Source organism: Lepisma saccharinum, chromosome 14 (assembly GCF_977018435.1).
Source record: "Lepisma saccharinum chromosome 14, izLepSacc3.1, whole genome shotgun sequence".
Lineage (NCBI taxonomy): Eukaryota > Metazoa > Arthropoda > Insecta > Zygentoma > Lepismatidae > Lepisma > Lepisma saccharinum.
Window position 1 is genome coordinate 75,065,964 of NC_139242.1, and position 19,743 is coordinate 75,085,706.

Below are 19,743 nucleotides of genomic sequence, written 5' to 3' on the forward strand. Positions count from 1 at the left end.
GTACAAAACATATATCAATGAGTTTCCTCACTATTGAATTCCATGCTTACTAACCGAGTAGGAATTGTTACACCCTGGCCACCATCACCCCCAGCGAGAATAGCACTGGCTAGTTTCCCGAGGGTTGCTCATAGGGCAGAGTGGCATTCATCTCGCTCTGTTGAGATTCCATTTGTCTACCCTTGGGTGTGTGACCTGGCTTGGTGAACCATTTTACCTCATCGAGTGCGTTGAGTATGGCATTCATACCTCGTGGGCTGAAGTGAACCAGGTCGGGTCTCATGTTTTGACCGTAACCCATGGTTTCTTCGAACAGCGACATGTTCATTTCTTGGCCCTTATGCACAAATTTCGATGAGGAATCCAGAACCCTTACATTGCTATTATCATCAAGGGATAATATTTTTGCAATCAGTGAATCATACATGGCCCAGAACCTGTGTCGGTTCTCATTGGCTAACCTGGGAACTGGTGGAGGAGTCAGAACAATAACCTTCTGAGCACCTTTCCTCTTTAGGGTGTAAATGATATCCTGGAGGTTCCGGAACACCTGGTTGGTGTCCTTCCCTCGGAGCATATCATTTGTGGATACCATTAATAACACATTTTTATGAACACACTTTTCCCTTCTCAAAGCACTGAGCAACTGCGCTGAGGTTTGTCCAGATATGCAAAGTCCGATGTGGTAATTACCATCGCTGTCTCTTTGGACAGGATACCCGAATTTTCTTTGCGCAAGACGTGACAACATTGAATCACCCACTGCCTGATACTGATTTATCAGTGGAGTGTGCTTGCATGAATCTGAACATTGTGGGACAGGTTTAGGTTTGGCATCGCCCTTCCCCACGTCAGGACGTTGCCTACCTAGTTTCCCTGGTTGTGCACATTTGGATGCACCTCAGCGAGATGCTCGGAAGACCCGTGTGAGCTGGCGGAACTCTTACGTTGGAACGTTCCACCCTTTCTCCGGTCTACCTTGGTTCTGTTTGGGTACTCCTTAGGCCGGGAGCCCCTCGCAGATTTGCACATGTGAGCGTCCTCCTTTTTGGACGAACCGCTCGCTTCACCCTGACCACGACTCACATAGGTCCGGTTAATGCGAGTCGTGGTTTTCCCGTAATTGGGTCGTGCTGGCCTTGCAACTTCCCTCTCAGGATATTGTGGCACTTGCACACTCTCATACCGAAGTATGGAGTTGGCCACCTCCTGAAGAGAGACGAAGGGAGCTAGGATTAGCTGGTCCTTCAAGCTGCGCGGCAGCTGTTGCACAACGTGGGTGAAAACCTGGTTGTCGGCGATTTCTGGCAACGCAAGCCTAATCATTTTGACTTGGCGCCAGAAATATTTGTGCACTGATCTGTGCTGGGATGGGTTGTACCTTTCATTGAGAGCCTTCGCCAGGGAAGAAGCTCTCCACCCATCCCCTTGGAAATATGAGAGGAACTGCCTTTTGAAATCTGAGTAGGACTTGAACTTTCGTTCGTTCCTCTCGTACCACTGCCCTGCCTCGTCCCGTAGACAGAACGAGATTATTTGGAGGGCTTCCGCCAAATCTACCTCCAGGAGAGTGAGATCTCTCTCAAACTCCTGTACAAAGTCGGAGGCCAGCCTGTTCCCCTGCCCGTTAAAGGTTGGGAGCTGTTTGAGATCAGCAAACCTAACCCTAGGTTTGCTCTTGTTCCTCCTCCGGTTCTTCCTCTTCCTCCGGCTGCGGACTTCGGCGTCCGAGCTTTCGGAGTTGGACTCCGGGGAGTTACCAAGTGGGTGGTACATTTTAGGGGGAGACACATAGCCACTACTCTGGTCAGAGCTTTCGTAACCCTTAGGTCTTCGTTTGGCTTTGTGCAAGGCATGGTGAACAGACACATTCCGTGCAGGTGAGACGGGCATGGTGGCTGACGTAAGTGGAAGGGCGGACTGAGTGATTCGTCTCTCCATACCTTCCAGGCAAGCAAGAATCCTCATCAGGCTTGCATCGTCAGACCTTTGTTCTGCTGGCAGCTGCTCCTCACCAACCCTTTGTTGTGAGGAGGTGCGCTGCTCAGTGACTTGGCCCTCGGAAATGCATTCATGCGATCTGCGGCCTTCCGCCTGACAGTTCGGCATTTCCTTCCTCACTTGCTCGAGAACCCTGTTCTCGATCGTGACCATGTGGTCACTGCAAGTGAGCTCTCTGCATATGTTTTCTAGGGCATCTAACCTCCCTAGAATCTGAGCTGTGGTGGTCTGATTGTCACCGCCTTGCACTTCGCTAACGAGTTCCCTCAGTTGCGAAATTTGACCTGACACTTGTGTAAAATCCCTACCTAATCTTAACTCTAGGTCATTACACTGGATCTCTATCTGACTTATTCTATTGGTGTTGGTCGCTACTTGCTTAGTTAACAATTCTGAGGTCTTTGTGGTGGCATTGTGGATGGAGTCCAGTCTGGCCTGGAATTCCGTCCTTACGGCTTCAAGTTTCCGATTTACTTCCGCCGATGCCTTGGCAAATTCCCTACCCTGAGCATCAATTTTCTGACCTTGTGCCTCAAGTTTCTGACTAACATTTTCAGAGACTTTCGCTTGCTCCTGGAGCATGGCTACAATGAGGTCAAGCTGGGGGTTATTCATGGTACTTGCACTACCATTGGGTGGGAACCCACGACCTGCTGGCCGTTCCAGCGACCTTGATCTGGTATTCATATTTGGGGAGTGCCGGTACTGAGTCTCATAATCTTGCGATCCGCGCGAGAGACAAAACGGAGACCAAAGACTACTGACGATAGATTCGGTAGTCGGATGGCTTTGTCTACGCGGCTGGTCCAGGGATACGTGCCTCCAGGTTACGTTGCCGAGTGGTAGGAAGGATGAACCTAACCTACTCACCCACCTTGGGCTTCATTGAACCCACAAAACTACCTGGCTATGCAACCTGGACGCACCCATCCCCGTGCAGCTCTACGCTGTCCTCCAGTGACCATTAACATGGAGGATGTCCCCAGTAGACCAGCATCCATTCCGAGGAATGATTGCTGGTTTATCGTAAGGACTTTCAGCCTATTTATTCCGGAGCGAGAAGAACGCTTACCGGGCTTACCCGCCCAAATATGAATTGATAAATCAAGATGTTGGAAAGACACATTTAATATTCTGATGTTAACATATTTAACTATACACAAGCACTGCACAAACTTATAGGTTCGTTTTTACACTTAGAACCAACAAATAGGTAACAAAAAGCATGGTACTTACATATCCTGCATTCACCTCATCACACATGGGCCTTAAAACAAACACTTTTCACTCCAACTATAAATGGGGGAATTTTTGGTGGGTTTTCACTAAAAATATAGCGGTATCTTAAGACATGTGGGTATTGGCTTGCACATGGACTGTTTCAGGGAGCTATATCACAAAGGATGGACCGAATAATCGTGGATGTCTTTGGATACAAAGCATCATGGTTTCCTGAAAACTCATTGTCCTCACCATGTGGTATTTGAAATTTCCGAATTTTCATGAATATTGGTTTCATGCACTTTAAGGTACTTCAAGTGCCGTAATTCGTCCATATTATACACTACAGGGCTGTTTCCCAGCACTTAGTGGATATTCCACATGTTAGAACACAAGGGCTTCTCCTTTGTCCTCTCTCCACTGGCCTACACTGGCCCAAAACTTGGAGCGATGTTAACTATCCTCACTATCAACACAGAGTGAAATCAAGATGGCTTCCTCACATGTTAGAAGCTATCACAGTCTCATTGTCTGGTAGCCACGCCCATGAAGCCATCTGATTGGTTCACAGCATCTTGGGTTACTTGCCTTTATCTAGTACCTAGAGAAGTCCAATAGATGGCAGTCCAGTCAGGGCTAGTTCCACTGACTCTCACCAGATGGCTCTGGTGCTGTGAGACCGATTGTCTTTTGTCCAAAAACATCGATTTTTTAATGTTTTTGTGGTTTGTTTGCACATATAATTGTGACTTGGAGTTATTTTCAGGGAAAGCAAGTTAATTTGTGCTTGCACAAATGTTATCCTGAAAATATCTGTTTTAATAAAAAATTTGCATGAAAAACAACAGGTGCTCTCTGAATTCTGTTTCTCCACAAAAGGAAGTATTTTTGATAACCAATGAATTTTGGTCTGGGGCTTATTAATTACTTAATATTTTGATGTTTTATCATACTTTTACTAATTAGGCCTAATTTCTGTTAATCTTAACATATCTGGGAATGTCCATTCATTTTAATTTTACCTGAATTGAATTGGCCTTGTACTTTGGTTGGAGTGGAGTGCTGCCTGTATGTATTGGGGATGTATACCCAACCTTTGGTTGGTTATACTACCGCTAAGGTGTGAAACGTTGATATTGATTGACTAGTTCTGAAGCGACATGTGTTGTGTGTCGCTTTGGTCTGAAAGCTGTTTGACATCTCCGTGTTGCTTTTCGCCTGTAACTTTCAGACCGAAACGTCAAGCAACACGTGGATTTCACTCCGAACCAGCAAGTGCAAATGACATGTCGATTGGAAACGCCTCAATCCGCAGCAACGTTTCATAACGTAGCGGCAGGCATGATAGGGTTCAGAAACTTGCGTTGTATTGGTGAAATCCTCAAGCAACACGTGTCGCCTGTAAGTTCGGTGTGAATTCTACCTCACTTTAGAGACATGTATTACGAAAAATATTGAAATGTTAGTGAAGAACCTATTCTTATTAATGTTTAACTACGTATTTTGCCATTTTTGAACATATGCATCTGCATTCTAGTGACGAAAGAAACATTTTAAGGGTGGAAGGCATTTCGGGAAGGAGATTGAAGTCGTACGCCACTGTCACCACAGAGGAGGAGATGCAAATTTTTAACGAGTGGAGTAGACGGAGAAAACGAATAGTTAGACCACAATTAAGAACGTAAATATGTATGTTGTTTTTGTACTATACTGTCCTGTATCTGGCTTTTGTGCTTTAGTTAGATTAAGCGCAATCATTTCCAGTATTCTAGCATAGGAACTCTGGTTGAATATTTTGTTAATTAATACATGAAGAAATCCTACTAGTTTGCTTTCTTGATGAGGAAATACACAAGCATTTCCTACAATATTATTTGCTCGCTCACGCCCGCCCTCTGGCAGATTGCTACAATTCTTCCTTGATATATATCTTTTCCGAGAAATACGAGACATAATTGCCCTAGCTCAAACCGATATATTAAATACAGCTACTATCACACAACGAACCCTCTGAGAACGCAATCGTGAAGCACCGTTAACATTTCCCATGTAGGCAATGATGTAGCAACACTGCATTCTCCAGCGTTGCAACTTATGCAGCACTGCGAACAATGCAACGTTCAGAGCCGTCAGTGAAAAATGCTGAGTCATGTAAGTTGACGAGGAGATCCGACAAAGCTGTTCTCTACAACCGCAGGCCCCACCCCCTACGACCTTCCTCGCTCCGCCTTGACGTCACCGCTGATGTAGTTCCGTAATTTTTCACACACTGCAGATGTCTCTGGCATCGCACGGACAACACACACACGTGTGTAGGTGATAAGCACAGAGCCCTGTTGAGAGGAACCGATAAACACCTGATACACACGTACAGGTACAATGCCCCGAAAAGAGGAACCAGAAAAATGCACTGTTTTGTAGCATAACTCAGAGTACAATTGTCGGACATTGTTCTATCTTTTATCAAAATATAGATCTTGGTCCCCTTCGTCGATTAATACCACGACATTAAATTTTCCTTTGCCCATTCGGCCATAATATTAAATAATGCGCTCTCTCGTTCCGAGGAACCACCAAAATTACCTCGCAATGAAAAAGTCCCTCTTAATGCTGGTAATTTTTCTGATCTTGTTCCTCCTAATGACGGGTATACCAGCGCGTGCGCACACGCACACACACACATGCACACACACATACATACATACATACATACATACATATGGGCGTAACTTTGAGGGGGCAGAATTAAATGTGGGCCTAATTTTGAGGGGAGAGAATTAAACGTGGGCCAAATTTTGGGGAAGAATTAAACATAGACCTAATTTTGAGGGGAAGAATTAAATGTGGGCCTAACTTTGAGGGGGAATTAAACTAGGCCTAATTTTTAGGGAGAAGAATTAAATGTGGACCTAATATTGAGGGGCAGAATGAAACGGCCTAATTTTGAGGGGACAGAATTAAACCTGGGGCTTAACTTTGGGGGAAGATACTCGAAAAGTTTTCCATAGCATAAGAACAGCTTCCAGGATTATTTGCTAAATATCTTTGACGTTTGTGAAATGACAAATATTACTCTCTATTACTTTGCTCCTCAGGTACCCTAACTTGCAAATTTTAATAAACCTGTAATATTTTTTTTGGGGGGGAGGGGCAAGTGTCCACCTTCGCCCTGCCAAGTTACGCCTATGTATGTGTATAATAATTTGTACTCCCTCTGTCCCATAATTATAGTGCGGTATGCCAAAATAGTAGTACAGGAATGACAGACGAAGAGGCAGATGGAAAGCACAATTTGTACTGATCCTTGAGTAGTAAAGTTGCATGACTCATTCCCTTGTTTCATGTTCTTCTTCTGTATACACCAATGTCACAGTTTGAATATCGGGCAAACAAAGGTGTACCGGACAATAATTATGGGACAGAGGGAGTATATATAATTTGTATACCATAAGTTTTCATTGTATATTTATTCCTGCATATCTTACTTCCAGCATATTAAATAAAAAGCAGGCCATCTCATCAAGTTTAGATAATCCAAATCTGATTAAGTATATTCGTGTAAAGAAGGATGAATGTACGAATGAGGATGATGACAGCGTAGGTGCAACAACATTGGACCGTCCTCTTTTGCGTATTAGAAACTGGAATAAATTTGGCCGTGCAGAAAATTCAGTGTGAGTATGGGCTCTTGAAGTGTTTCTTTTTCTGTTTAAGTTTTACTTATTGATGGTGGTTGCGGTAAATGCGGTTTAAAATTACTTACGTGAAATTTAGAAGATTTCGCACTTCCGCATTGCACAATTTAATGGTTCAATCCTATTAATTTCGAAGATCCACTGTCTTCATTCACAAAAGGGTACGGCGTTTGAAGCGGAGATGGTACCGCGTCACTACATCTCCGCTTCAAATGCCGTACCCTTTTGTGAATGAAGACAGTGGATCTTCGAAATTAATAGGATTGAACCATTAAATTGTGCAATGCGGAAGTGCAAAATCTTCTAAATTTCACGTAAGTAATGTTACTTATTGGTTGATAACTGATTTGATTACCATACATATATTAGCACTAGCTGCCTGTAGCTTTGCCCATGTATTTATTTCTCTCACTAATATTTATATATGTATTTGGGCAGAGCTAATACCAATGTCATTGTATCGACATTGGAAAGTATTAATTGGATTTTATTTTCTGATGCCATCTGATATTTTCCCATGATTCAGTCTTTCGTGTGCCGTGTGGCACTTTGCAGAGTCTACATAGCCAGGAAGTTATGGAAAATTCAAAGTTTCCATTTATTTTGCACGAAGATTGTGCAATTACATAACAAGTATTTTGATATTCTGATGTAATTCTTGAACATTTTGAAGCATAACTCTGATAAATTAATGCACATAATTGGGGTGGAATACTCACTCACTAATGTTAATCAATATTTCGAACAACTTTGAATTGTTACAATTTTCGGTGGGAACTGGTAAGAATATTGACATCAGTATGGGTATTGGTTCAAAGTGGAATCAGCTAAGAAATAATTTATGATTGTTCACTATGAATAATATTATTCAGGGGTTGAATTTATGATAATCCCTTAGTGGGTGACTTAGGTCATAAGAGGAAGACATCCCTTAACTTTAAGATGTCTAGAATTAGTGGATGCTTACATCATAAGAGAAGGACACCCCTAAATCTTTCGGGCTTCTCGGTCAGGATGTGTGGGATGTGCATTGATAAGTTAGTCAGAGAATGCACACTCTTACATGCATTAAGATTGAAACATGGTGTCAAACTTTTGTGGTGCATATCTGAAAGCAGTCACTCTAAACTTCTGGTATTCTTTTATATTAACCCATGGTCAGGACTCGAAAAATCCCGGTAGCCATGGCGACTAAAAATTTCATCCTGGTGACTGTGATCTTGCGAAATTTTGATGATTCTAGAGTTCAAATTGCAGTACAGCGTAAGTTATCAAGTGGTTTTTTTTATCAACGTTGTGAACATTCCATAGTCAGTAACAATTTTTTACCCTTTGTCCCCCAACACCCCATTTCCTGCTTTCTGGAATAATTTAGCGATGTTTTGAATACCGTGATGCTCAGCATCTTATACAGAGTGTTTCAACCCAAACTTTGGAAATGTATATCATGAAAACTGTAAGAGATATTTACACCGGGTTTTCTGCATTATAAGGCCTCATCCATTGAGTAATTTTTCAATGCTTAAAATTATCAGTTCACTCCGTACAGAAAATTATATAATTTAATAACTGACGGAAAGCAGCATTCAATTTTTTCCAGAGATGAACTTCTGAGTAAGAAAAATATGTACGAAATTATCGAAGGGTCATAATTAGACATTTGATGACTGATGCCATGTCAGTCTGTCATTTCCAACAAATATTGGTCATGTGCAACATTTGATGAATTTTTGACTGGAGATTTTATGGGTTGAGTGAAAAGTGTCATTTTTGGGACATATCTCTGTAATTGGCAACACTAGCAGGTGGAAATATTGCCAACAATCGCATCCAACATGTGTCTAAGTGTTGGCTATACATTTACGTGAAAAATCAAGATTTTGTGCAGAAATTGTACTTTTGAGAGAATCCTAGGCTGCCCCTGGTTCGCTCACTTTCGCCGTTACTGTGCCTGTTTTTTAATTGATTCAGCATGGTGTACTCATTGGAGAAGTGCGTGTGCATTGCAAGAGGTTTTCCAATAAAAATGTCCTGCTTCTGCTGTACCTCACAAAGCAACGGTTTTACAACCAGTCGAACACCAACAAATGATCCCACAAATTGTTTAAGAGTTGGTATTTGTTGTTGAAAATCAGTTCTCAGATGTTTTCAGCAAATTAACAATGTAATATTTGAAAATAATGTAATTGCTTTTATTTAGATAGATCCTAAAATACATTTATGAACCCAGTGATAGCCTACAGGATTAGTTTCATGCATAAAACCCGGTGTAGTTATCTCTTACGATTTTCATGATATACATTTTCAAAGTTTGGATTGCGCAACTTTTGAAACATGCTGTAGTATGCACTATTACTAGTAGGTGGTTTCCTGGTGCCTGATTTTCAGAGCTGGCACCTAGCTTTCAAGAAAATTTTTCAAGCACTGCCCATGGTGCAACAGCCCTTGAAGGCCAGGGCCTACATATCGACTGCCGGCCTCACTCCCACATGCCTCAGCAGAGTTGGGCGATCAGTTATAGGGTGACATGTGGTCAGCACAACAAACTCTACAGTTGTCATTGTAGATTTCCATGACTGGGTTACCCTACTCATTCGTACCTCCCCAATTTCCTCATGATGATGGGTGACCATCAGTCACATATACTGGTCAAAATCTCAGGAGAAAAGTTGTTACGCTTCCCCACACTCCCCATATCCTGAGCCCATGCCTCAGACCACATGACCATAGTGTGGGACCTAGCATCATTTTGCTATACTATTTTATGAAAACTTATGAATAGTTTCCTGTTTCTGTATAAATTCCAGTGCATTTGTATTATGCTCTCAGGGTATGGTATCACTGTTGATTGCAATAAAGTAGTAGGGTGTCTAACAGTCAAGATAAAGTAAGGAAATAAACAAGTAGGCCAAGAAGTCAGTAAAAAATCAAGAAATTATACCTTGTTGTCAAGAATTTTTGCTATAACAATGACTGATTGATCGATTTAGTTTATTTTGCTTAACTTTTCTGCCCCTTTTGGCTAATCGCAAAGATGAGGATGAATGATGGTAAGATAAGATGGATGAAGGGACAATCTGAAATATATAGGGACCCCCCCCCCCCCCCCGCACATAAGATTATACTGGTTCTGAGTACAGATTCCAGAGCCTCACTAGTCTGTCAAATGCAATCCAGTATGCAAGTCTGATTCTCTTGTTAAATACACCTTCAGTTTTGATTTTTGATCTTAAGTAGCCTTTTGATAGTGGTTTTTCATTAAATAATTACGAGGTATGGCTAGAAAAAAACCGGATTGATATTGCTGTCAACAAATGGCAAGCACGTCAAGCTCAAGCGGTGCTTGAGTGTATAACGTGATATCCTGCCTATCGACTGTGTGATTGCCCAGGGTGCACGGTAGTCAGCTGCTGTAGCTTGTGGACAAATTGGACCATACATCTGTGCTCCGTCGGAAAAATGTTAAGTGTTGTTGAAAGTGGAACAGCATATCAATGTGATGTTTCTTATGAAATTCGAAAAATCCGCCACAGAAACTTATGGTTTGTTGAAGGAAGAGTACAGAGATGAGTGTTTATCACGCACACAAGTGTTTGAGGGGTTTCAAATGTTTAAAGAGGGACGAGAAGTTACCACGGATGACTTGCATCCTGGAAAGCCTTGCACGTCAAAAATTGAATTAAACATTGCAAGTGTTGGTGAATTGATTCGAATTGGGTACCCGAAGGTCAAACTGTCAACCAACATTATTTCATTACAGAGCTGACGACCCTTTGCAAGCGAGTAAGAAGATGACGACCTGATTTGTGGAAAAGCAAATCATGGATTCTTCATCAGGAAAATGCTCCTGCCCACACGGCATTGTCAGTCAAGGCTTTTTTGGCCAATCATGGGATCCCAGTGTTAGAATATCCTATTTGCCGGATCTCGCTCTGTGCTACTTTTTTTATTCCCATAGGTCAAATTAGCACTGAAAGGAACCACATTAACGACCATAGGATCTGTGAAAAGAAAAGCGACAGAGGTCATGAACGTGGTTTCGGAAAATGATTTCCAGCACTGCTTCCAGCAATGGAAGATTCATATGGAGCGGTGTATCGATAGTACAGGGGGGTACTTTGAAGGGGATAATGTTCGTATTGTACAAAATAACCAATAAAAGATTTTGTAGCAACAATCCGGCTTCTTTCTAGCCACACCTCAAATTTATTTTCTGAATTGCTAAGTTCCATCTTTACCTAAGTTGGAATAAATGAACATTAGGAAAAATGAAAAAATGGTAATGAAAAAGTCAAGAATTTTGGATTTATTCTTTTTGGTAGACACCCTGAATAAGTACTAATGGGGTGTAAGGGATGACCTTCTGGACAGACACCCAAAGTCAACCTCACGTCCCCATACTACATCGTGATAACTTCAATTTTCAGGTGGGGTGTAAGGGGTGACCTTCCACATAGTGCACCCAATAGTCAACCTCACTTCCACATAGTACACCCTGGACTGCAGAGTAACGAGGCTCTGGCGATTGGCCACATGGCCAGTATAATTCTATGGTTTGTCCTTATTTGTGCTCAGTGCCCTTTTTAGCCTCAGCTTTTAACCAAGGTAAGGGCATTTTAGTTTTCAGACACGCTTTTATTTTTGTTATCATAAGGGGCTGGACTCCGTATAGTGTGACGGGTGCAAAATAGCCTCAGTGCTGATGCACCCAAAAAATTTTAGTTCAAATTAATTCAAAATTCAATTTGCAGACCAATGGGGCTCTGGTGCCTAGAACCATGGCCAGCTTAATCTTCAGGTTGTGTTTGTCGTGTGTGCTGAGTGCCCCTTTGCAGCCTCAGTTTTTAATTAGGTAAGAAGATTGTAGTCCTCATAGGCTAAATCCTTGTTAAGTACTGAATGAATGATTAGTTATAAAATTTGATTTAGGAAATGTTTAACAGAGATATTTTATTTTTGAGTTACGGCCCTGGTCTCAGTTTTGTTTTAGTTAAGTTGCTTGTACCCATAACATGTGATGGGCAAAACTAGCCTACATGCAGATATGTCCATAATTTATAAATCAATCAGTAAGCACTAACATTGTTTCTAATATATACGCCGGTGGAGTGGTTAGCACATCGTGCTACGATGCTAGGGGCCCGGGTTCAAATCCTGGCCTGGGCTTGGATGTTTGTGTGTGTCCATTCATCAATTTCATCATATCATCACTCATCCCCATGTTGCAAATTAACCCAAAGTGGCACGAAAGCAAAGTAAAATAAAGCAAGTCAATCAATCTAATATGTACATTTCATTTAATTCATATGAAGCATTCATTAGTAAAATAATTTTTATAGTAATAATAGACAATTGTAGAATTTTCAGGCTTGACGAATATTGTGAATAACATTGAAATTACAGTAAAACTCCAGTTTTATGTTCTCTGATTTAATATTTTCCCCCCATTGAACTATCAGTCTTGATGGTCCTAACATAGCAAAATTTTATATTTTTTTAGCTTGATCCTCCAAAAAACATAAAACAAGGTTCCACTGTAGTTGCAAATGGATGGGATTATGAGTGCACCCTGCAGGATCACCAAATGTATTAAAATATCAAAGTATTGTTGGTAATTAAAATTTAATGGACAATTCCTGATAGTGGTGTATATGTTTTTAATATATGAGGTACTTTCGCTTTCAGAAATTTGAAAGATGACTGTGTTCGGCCTGGAAGTGATCATGTGCCTTGTGTGAAGATTTTAGAGGATGATGTTGATTACGAGGACAGTGATAGTGATGAAGTAGATGTGGAGACTGTGGATGATACTGCAGACATAATGGAAATCGATGAAAAAATTGTTGAGCCTCAAACATCGTCGGGCAGGTGAGATTGTGTTTTGTAGTGTAGATCTGTTAAATTTAATGAAGTTACAGCTACAAAAATATACAGAACATGCATTATTAGAAGGGCTGGATAAAAAGTAGTGGCAACACTGTTTTTATTCATACCAGGCTTTATTGGCAGAGGGAACACCAGCTACAGTGTTTCAATCTAATTGCCCCTCCCTGTCGACCACCGTCAGCGTGTCCATAAACTTCAATAATCTACCTGTACATTGCCATATAATTTGCTTCGTAAAATTTTGCGATGGGTGGTCAAATTGTCAATTTTCACATTCATTTTATTGTATAACCGATGGCACACTTCTCAAACACCTTTCTTGGTCACCTTTCGGTTTCTAATGTAAGGCAGATTGCTTGCATTGTTAGGTTTGTAGTTCTTAGCATAAATAAACTGAGATTTTTACGACATCAAGAGTTGAAGGGCAGGCCTTGACCAAAAAGGTAATTGAGAAGTGTGATAAGTGAGGATCCTTAAGTTTAAACCAACACAAAAAAATAACAAAAATTCCATAGCACTGTCCTGACCATATGCACGTTCTCCTGAATTCCAAACAAACACTAACATTGCCTGCATGTTCACTATATACAATCAGTTCATATTGTGTGGCTGTTCCACTTACTTTTTTAGAGCCCAAGATGTTCTACACCAGCACCAGAGACTCTTTGTGTACGTGATTGAAATGTTGAGATTTACCTTAACTGGCTTTGTAGTTGTCTTCCTCTTATCTTATTCCGATCCTCTTCTACCGATTGGTGTTGAGGTTTTACAGAGAGCTCGCCATCTGTCACAATCTTCTTCCAACTTCTTTCCTTCACTCCACAAGATGTTCCTCCTGCTCAGGATATCCTTCATTCCCTCATTCTATGTTCTACGTTGTCTTCCTTTCGGACTCTTTGCATCCAATCCTCCCATTCTTGCTTCCCATACCTGTTTAGGTATTCGATGTTCAGGCATTCTGCTGAGGTGTCCAAACCATCTGAGTTGTGCTTGCTGAAGATCCTGATATATTGGTTTTGTGTTTAATGTTATTCTGATTGCTTGATTTCTGATTTTGTCCCTTCTGGTCTTTCCCACTATTCTCCTCAAATATTTCATTTCTACTGTTTGTAAGTTGTTGTTTTTTGTAGTTGTTAATACAAATTATAGATTTTCAACAGTGTTTAGAAAATTTTGAACAAGTGTAATCATGACAATTTGCTACTGACTTATGTGCATCTTAAACATTGAAAAGAAATTTGGAAGTACGTACATAGATTTTTAAAATTTCCATGAAAAAGCAAGAACAGTTGATTTATTTTGGTGAAACGAGAGAGAGAGAACTCTGATTTGGAAATTCTGTGTAAAACACAGCTACTATAAAATGTATAACATACAAGATTCATTACATAGGTAAAGTTCTGTATTTCTGCATTGCAGATTTTATTGGTTTTCTGATTAATTTCAAAATACCACTGCCAAAGATCTTTGACAGCAAGAATAAATGCAGACCTCCTACCACCAACCCAAGGTATGCAAACCACACCATGTGGAGCAGAGCAAGACAGCAGACAGCCCAACATACCAATCACCACCTACCAGCACTGCCTGATGATGGAAATCAGATCAACTGCTAACAGATTGCAGCACAGCCATCAAATAAAATCCAACTGCACCTGCAGATAGGAGAAATTGGATCTGCCCAATATGGGATAAACAAACCAGTGATGTTTTAACCATCTCTGTCTCAGATGCCATACCTGTAATTTAGAGCAATGGTCTTTCAAAATTAATCAGAACAATAGAAACTGCAACATGGAAATACAGAACTTTGCCTATGCTAACTGTGCCAGCCATGAATATCACAATTAATTGTAATGGACAAAAGGAAGGAAGGCCAGAAGGGCGAAATAACAAGTAACAAAGAAAAGAGAAAACACTCACCAGACACAGGAAAAATTCAATTTTTCGCGGACTCGAGCCTCATCTTCAGGAGTAGAAACAAGATGTGTGAAGGTCCAAAATGAAAGTGTAGACTGCCAAAAAAAAATGGTTTTTTTCGCCATTCTTGTTGAAAACTGTGAGTGGTGGGGGAGGCAAGGATTGGCGATGAGGGACATTACTGGGTGGCCTTGTTAAGGGCAGGCCATGTGGTTGTACTCGTGGCTGATATGTACGTCCTCTCCCATCTTTTACGGACTGAGGTGTTGGTGGATTGGGGCAATGGGTGGATGATTGCTACCTGGAAGCAGTCATTGAAGGGGATATTATAGTGGTTGTTATGAATGGGAATGGCAAATTCCAGTTTTTGGGTGGAGGAATGGTGGTTGTTGATTCGGAGGTGCAGGTGAGGATGTAAATGAGGTTAGAGGTGTGGCAGGTTTCTTTAAGGTAGAGGGTGAATTTGCCAGCAGCAATGTGGATCTGGAGGGTGTGGGAAGTGACAAAAATGAGGCTGGTTTTGCACCTTGGGCACGAGGAGGGGGGAGTTGGAATTATTGTATTATTGAATCATTTGAATTATTGTATTGTAATATATATGATAGTTTTGATTTCTGAAAGGGTTTAGCAACATACGTTGTTTCATATTTCAGATTATTATTACTTGTACATGAAGATTCTTGTGAAAGATTAGCTTTAAACAAGTCCAGGGAGAAAGGAAGAAGAGTAGAATTAAAAATAATGTTTAATAAGCTTGCTAATATATTGCCCACAAAACCTCGGGTAAAACAAGCCATACTACATGATGCATGTGACTACATCAAGGTATGTATATTGAAGAATGTTAAAATGATAGTCTTAGTTTGAAGGTGCTTACATTGCTAGACCATATTATGTGACCTGTGGATATACTAGTGTGACTGACAGCTTGACAGTTTCTGAACAAATTGTTAGTTTGTTAAAAAATTATATGGGTAGCAAGTAACAAGCAAAAGGAAATCCCGGGAAGAAGCACCATATTTTTATGTTGCTTTCGTAGTACATTTTATGTTCACCACAACAACATGGAAGGCTGTGCACATGCTTTAGACACATTAAACTTCTTGCCAAGCTAGGTGTGCTGACTTTCCTTTATGTTCTTGTTTCAGTGTCTAATCAGTACATATTCACTAATTCCTGTCTGGAGTCTACCGTGTAGATATTCATTAAATTCCTACATACTGCTTCTCGCATCCTCTGCATTCAATGAAATAAACTCTGGGCCAATCTAATGGTTCCTGATTTATTTTAATCTTGTTGTGCAGATGTAAATGTAAATTTAAATATAAAAATTAGGGCTGAGCCCGGTATCGGTATCGACTAGGGATGTGCCAAAGCCGATTACAGATGTATGAAAATCGGCCGAAATTGACATATCGGCATTTGTATCGGAATCGGCAAAAATCCGATATTTAAACCGGTACAGATTATACTAGTTTTACCTTCTAATAAGTTTCATATTCTAGTTTTGTAAGATTTATTGAAAATTTGGTTATGGTTCGTCATTATTGTAGAGTTTTTGTAATAAAATTATTGCAAACTCTCATTCAGAGGATCAATCTAACTATAAATTGGAAATAAAACAGTACATTGCTGAACCAGGATCTGCTGTTGTATTGGAAATTCAAAAATGAATATTCAAACCTGAAACAAGTGCTGAGAAAATACTTGAGCATACCTGCTACATCAGTATTCAGTGATTGAGTGTTCAGTGTTGCTGAACAGATTTGCGATAAGAGAAGAAGTAGGTTACTTCCTGAAGTGCTTCCAAATCTCGTATTTCTGAAGTTGAATCTGGCAGAATAGGAATTCATATTGCATTTCAAAGAACTGCTTGTGTACTAATGTACACATAACCTTTTGTAGATGCAAATGTACATACCAAATTTATTTTTGTCATTCAGAAAATAACATCCCATTTCTGTTTAATAATCTTATGTATCGGAATCGGATAAATATCGGCATCGGTATCGGTTCCAAAAATTATCGGTGAGTACATCGGCATCGGTAAATTTTCAGCTTCGTCACATCCCTAGTATCGACCGTTACCGGTGGTATTGGCATCGGTGAGTATCGGTTGATTTTCTTTTACCGATACCAAAACATTTCAGTGGCTACAAAAACAGGAAAAGGCAACAGCTCGTCTCAACATTTGTCCTTTCTAAAAGTTCGTTCACCCTTCCTTGTGACAGATTGGGAGACCAGCACTGGAAGTTCCATAGATTTTCCTAGAAACGCTAGATAAAATCATAAAACCCTACCATCCTGGGAAGCAGATGGCAAGATCGAAGGCATGGGTAAGTGAAAGCTGAACCCAAACATGAACATGAGGGCATCGAACTGCTTAGTTAACACTGTAGGAAATAAACCATTCATTGCCAATTCTTGCTCGAAGCTCATGGTGGTAAGATAGGTGGAATGCCTTTAAACCACCCGCTGTGCTAATGCCGGGTCAGGTGGTTGCAGGGTTCTTGCTAAAGAGGGATGAAGGTCACTGTGTAATTACTTTGTTTTATGTACGTTCAAGCAAGAAGGGAATTCAGCAATTGCTTCTTGTCCTCTTCCCTTCTGTGTCAGTCTTTTGTGTGACTGCCGGTATCGGCCAATGAGAATTATTTATTTCCGGCGAGATTAGATTGGGAACATACAGCTTTGAATGACAGTACTAAGAAAGGTTGAGTTTTTGTTTCAAGTCAAACTTAATGCACAGATAGGCTAATCGGGACTGGACTTACATTTTGAAGTGGGGCCCTTATGTACACCACTATTTACAGTAATGTACATAACATATTTATCAGTAACTTTACTTTTCATCATATGGCTGTACCATCATTCTTTTTGTTATTCAATAAATATTCAATTTTTTACTTCTTTGACATTAATTTCCTTGCCATGACAGTTGTTTTATTTTCCTGTAGTTTACGGTTATTACAAGCATAAGAAAACAGTTTTTCTTTGTGACGTTTCAGGAGAACACACGCTCCTTTCATCAGACATTTATTTTCATTTTGACTAAAGATACAGTTATAACAATGGTTAGTAATTTTTAAACAAAAAGAATCTGTTATATAATGGATGTTGTCAATGTTACATTGTTGTAATATATCAACTTAACTGTGAAAAAAACAGTCTGTTTTATTTTTATTTAAATTATGAATCCAAAATATCATCAGGCAATTCAAATTCATCATTGTTTTCACAAAGTCTCTTGATGTTTTCTGTTACATTAAATTTTAAAGATGGTGGCTTACTCCATTTGTGAAAAAGAAAACTCCATATTGGATCTATGTTACCATTTTCATTATTTAATTTATTCCAGTGTTCTTCTGCAATGAACGAAGCTTCCCAGACATTCAACTCTGTGTTTCCCGTTAATCTTTTTAAAACCCTTCTCTTTTTAATCAAATGCTTCTCTTCGATGATATGAGTTGACAAACCTGTTCTTGGGTTTAGATTTATAATGTCCAAATCGTGTTCGTGCCATCTTATTGCCATTTTCCTTGCTGTTTGTCCCACATAATCTTTTGAACATGAACAACTTATATTATATATTCCTGTGGTTTCCACATCCGGTAGAGAGTTTCTCATTTTGAATTCATTAAATGTACATTCCAAACTTCTTGGTGATTTAAAAACAATTTTGAAATTAAAACTTCTAAAAATTTTTGCAATTTTATGTGAGAATCCCTTGTGGAATGGAATGCACACAAATTTCTTTTCAACAGATTTTTCATCTTTGTCTGTATTTCTCTTTTCCTTTAGTTTTCTTGCAACTTGTTTTTTGATTTGGTTTATTCTGTTAGTGTGAAAACCATTTTCTTTTGCTATATTAAAGAGCCTTTCTTCTTCATTTTTGATATCCTCATCATTAGAACATAGTCTTTGTGCTCTCAGGAAAAAATTTAAAAATATGTTATCCATTGTTATACGCGAATGTTCTGATTTGGCATGGATATCTTTAGTCAAAATGAAAATAAATGTCTGATGAAAGGAGCGTGTGTTCTCCTGAAACGTCACAAAGAAAAACTGTTTTCTTATGCTTGTAATAACCGTAAACTACAGGAAAATAATTCTATAATGCAAGCAATGCGTACATACAAGAAAAAAAAAAAAGACAGTTGTTTTTACACAAATTTTTGCGGTTTTAACTACAAGTAAGCTAGATAATGAATATTTGCTGTTTTATCTCTGATTTTATAGCATCTTTTTACTATTTATGTAATAACAATATTTTTTTAGTCAGGTTTCACCTTCTCATCCGAGAAATCCGTGTGTGTTCACTTTTGTCGTCAGCGTACATGTCATTTTGATCCTGACCTGTACATGGGGAAGTCTCCCCTGTGCTTCGTGAATGAGGTCCGCTTCCTGGGCCTCATTTTCGATAAGAAATTAACATGGCTTCCTCACCTTCGCCAGTTAAAGTTCTCTTGTCTTCGAGTTCTCAACCTTTTACGTGTTTTATCCCATACTTCCTGGGGTGCTGATAGGACGGTACTGCATCGCTTGTATCGTGCACTCATCAGGTCGAAGCTTGATTATGGATGTGCTGTGTATTCTTCTGCCCGCCCATCTAGACTTCGCATCCTAGACACCGTCCACCATGCTGGTATACGTGTGTGCTCTGGTGCTTTTCGGACCAGCCCTATCACCAGTCTGTACGTAGAGGCATCTGAGCCGTCGCTGTCTCTGCGAAGACAGCGACTGGTAGTGAACTACTTCCTCCATCTTCGCTCGATGCCTTCACATCCATCATTTCACACCATCTCAGACGAGAATAGGCTGGCAAGGTATCGGCTCCACTCTAGTGCCACTAGACCATTTGGTGTTCGTGCAGACGAGATCCTGTCCGCACTTGGTGTTGACAGTGATCTTCCTGGCGTCTCTCCACTCATTCCGCCTCTCCCTACCTGGGAGTTTCCTGCACCTTCTATCGATTATTCTCTCACTGCCCTTCCAAAGTCAGAGACACCAATGGTTGTAT

The 19,743-nt window shown here is 40.2% G+C and overlaps 1 protein-coding gene across 4 annotated transcripts in view; it reads left to right on the forward strand.

The window, feature by feature from the left end:
• Positions 1-19,743, forward strand: part of LOC145999030 (uncharacterized) — a 63,072-nt gene that overhangs the window by 32,996 nt on the left and 10,333 nt on the right. For all 4 annotated transcript variants that reach the window (XM_083135932.1, XM_083135935.1, XM_083135934.1 and 1 more), the window contains 3 exons: positions 6,714-6,896; positions 12,603-12,785; positions 15,377-15,548. In XM_083135932.1, coding sequence (XP_082992058.1) covers positions 6,714-6,896; positions 12,603-12,785; positions 15,377-15,548 — 538 coding nt within the window. The remainder of the gene's footprint in view (positions 1-6,713; positions 6,897-12,602; positions 12,786-15,376; positions 15,549-19,743) is intronic.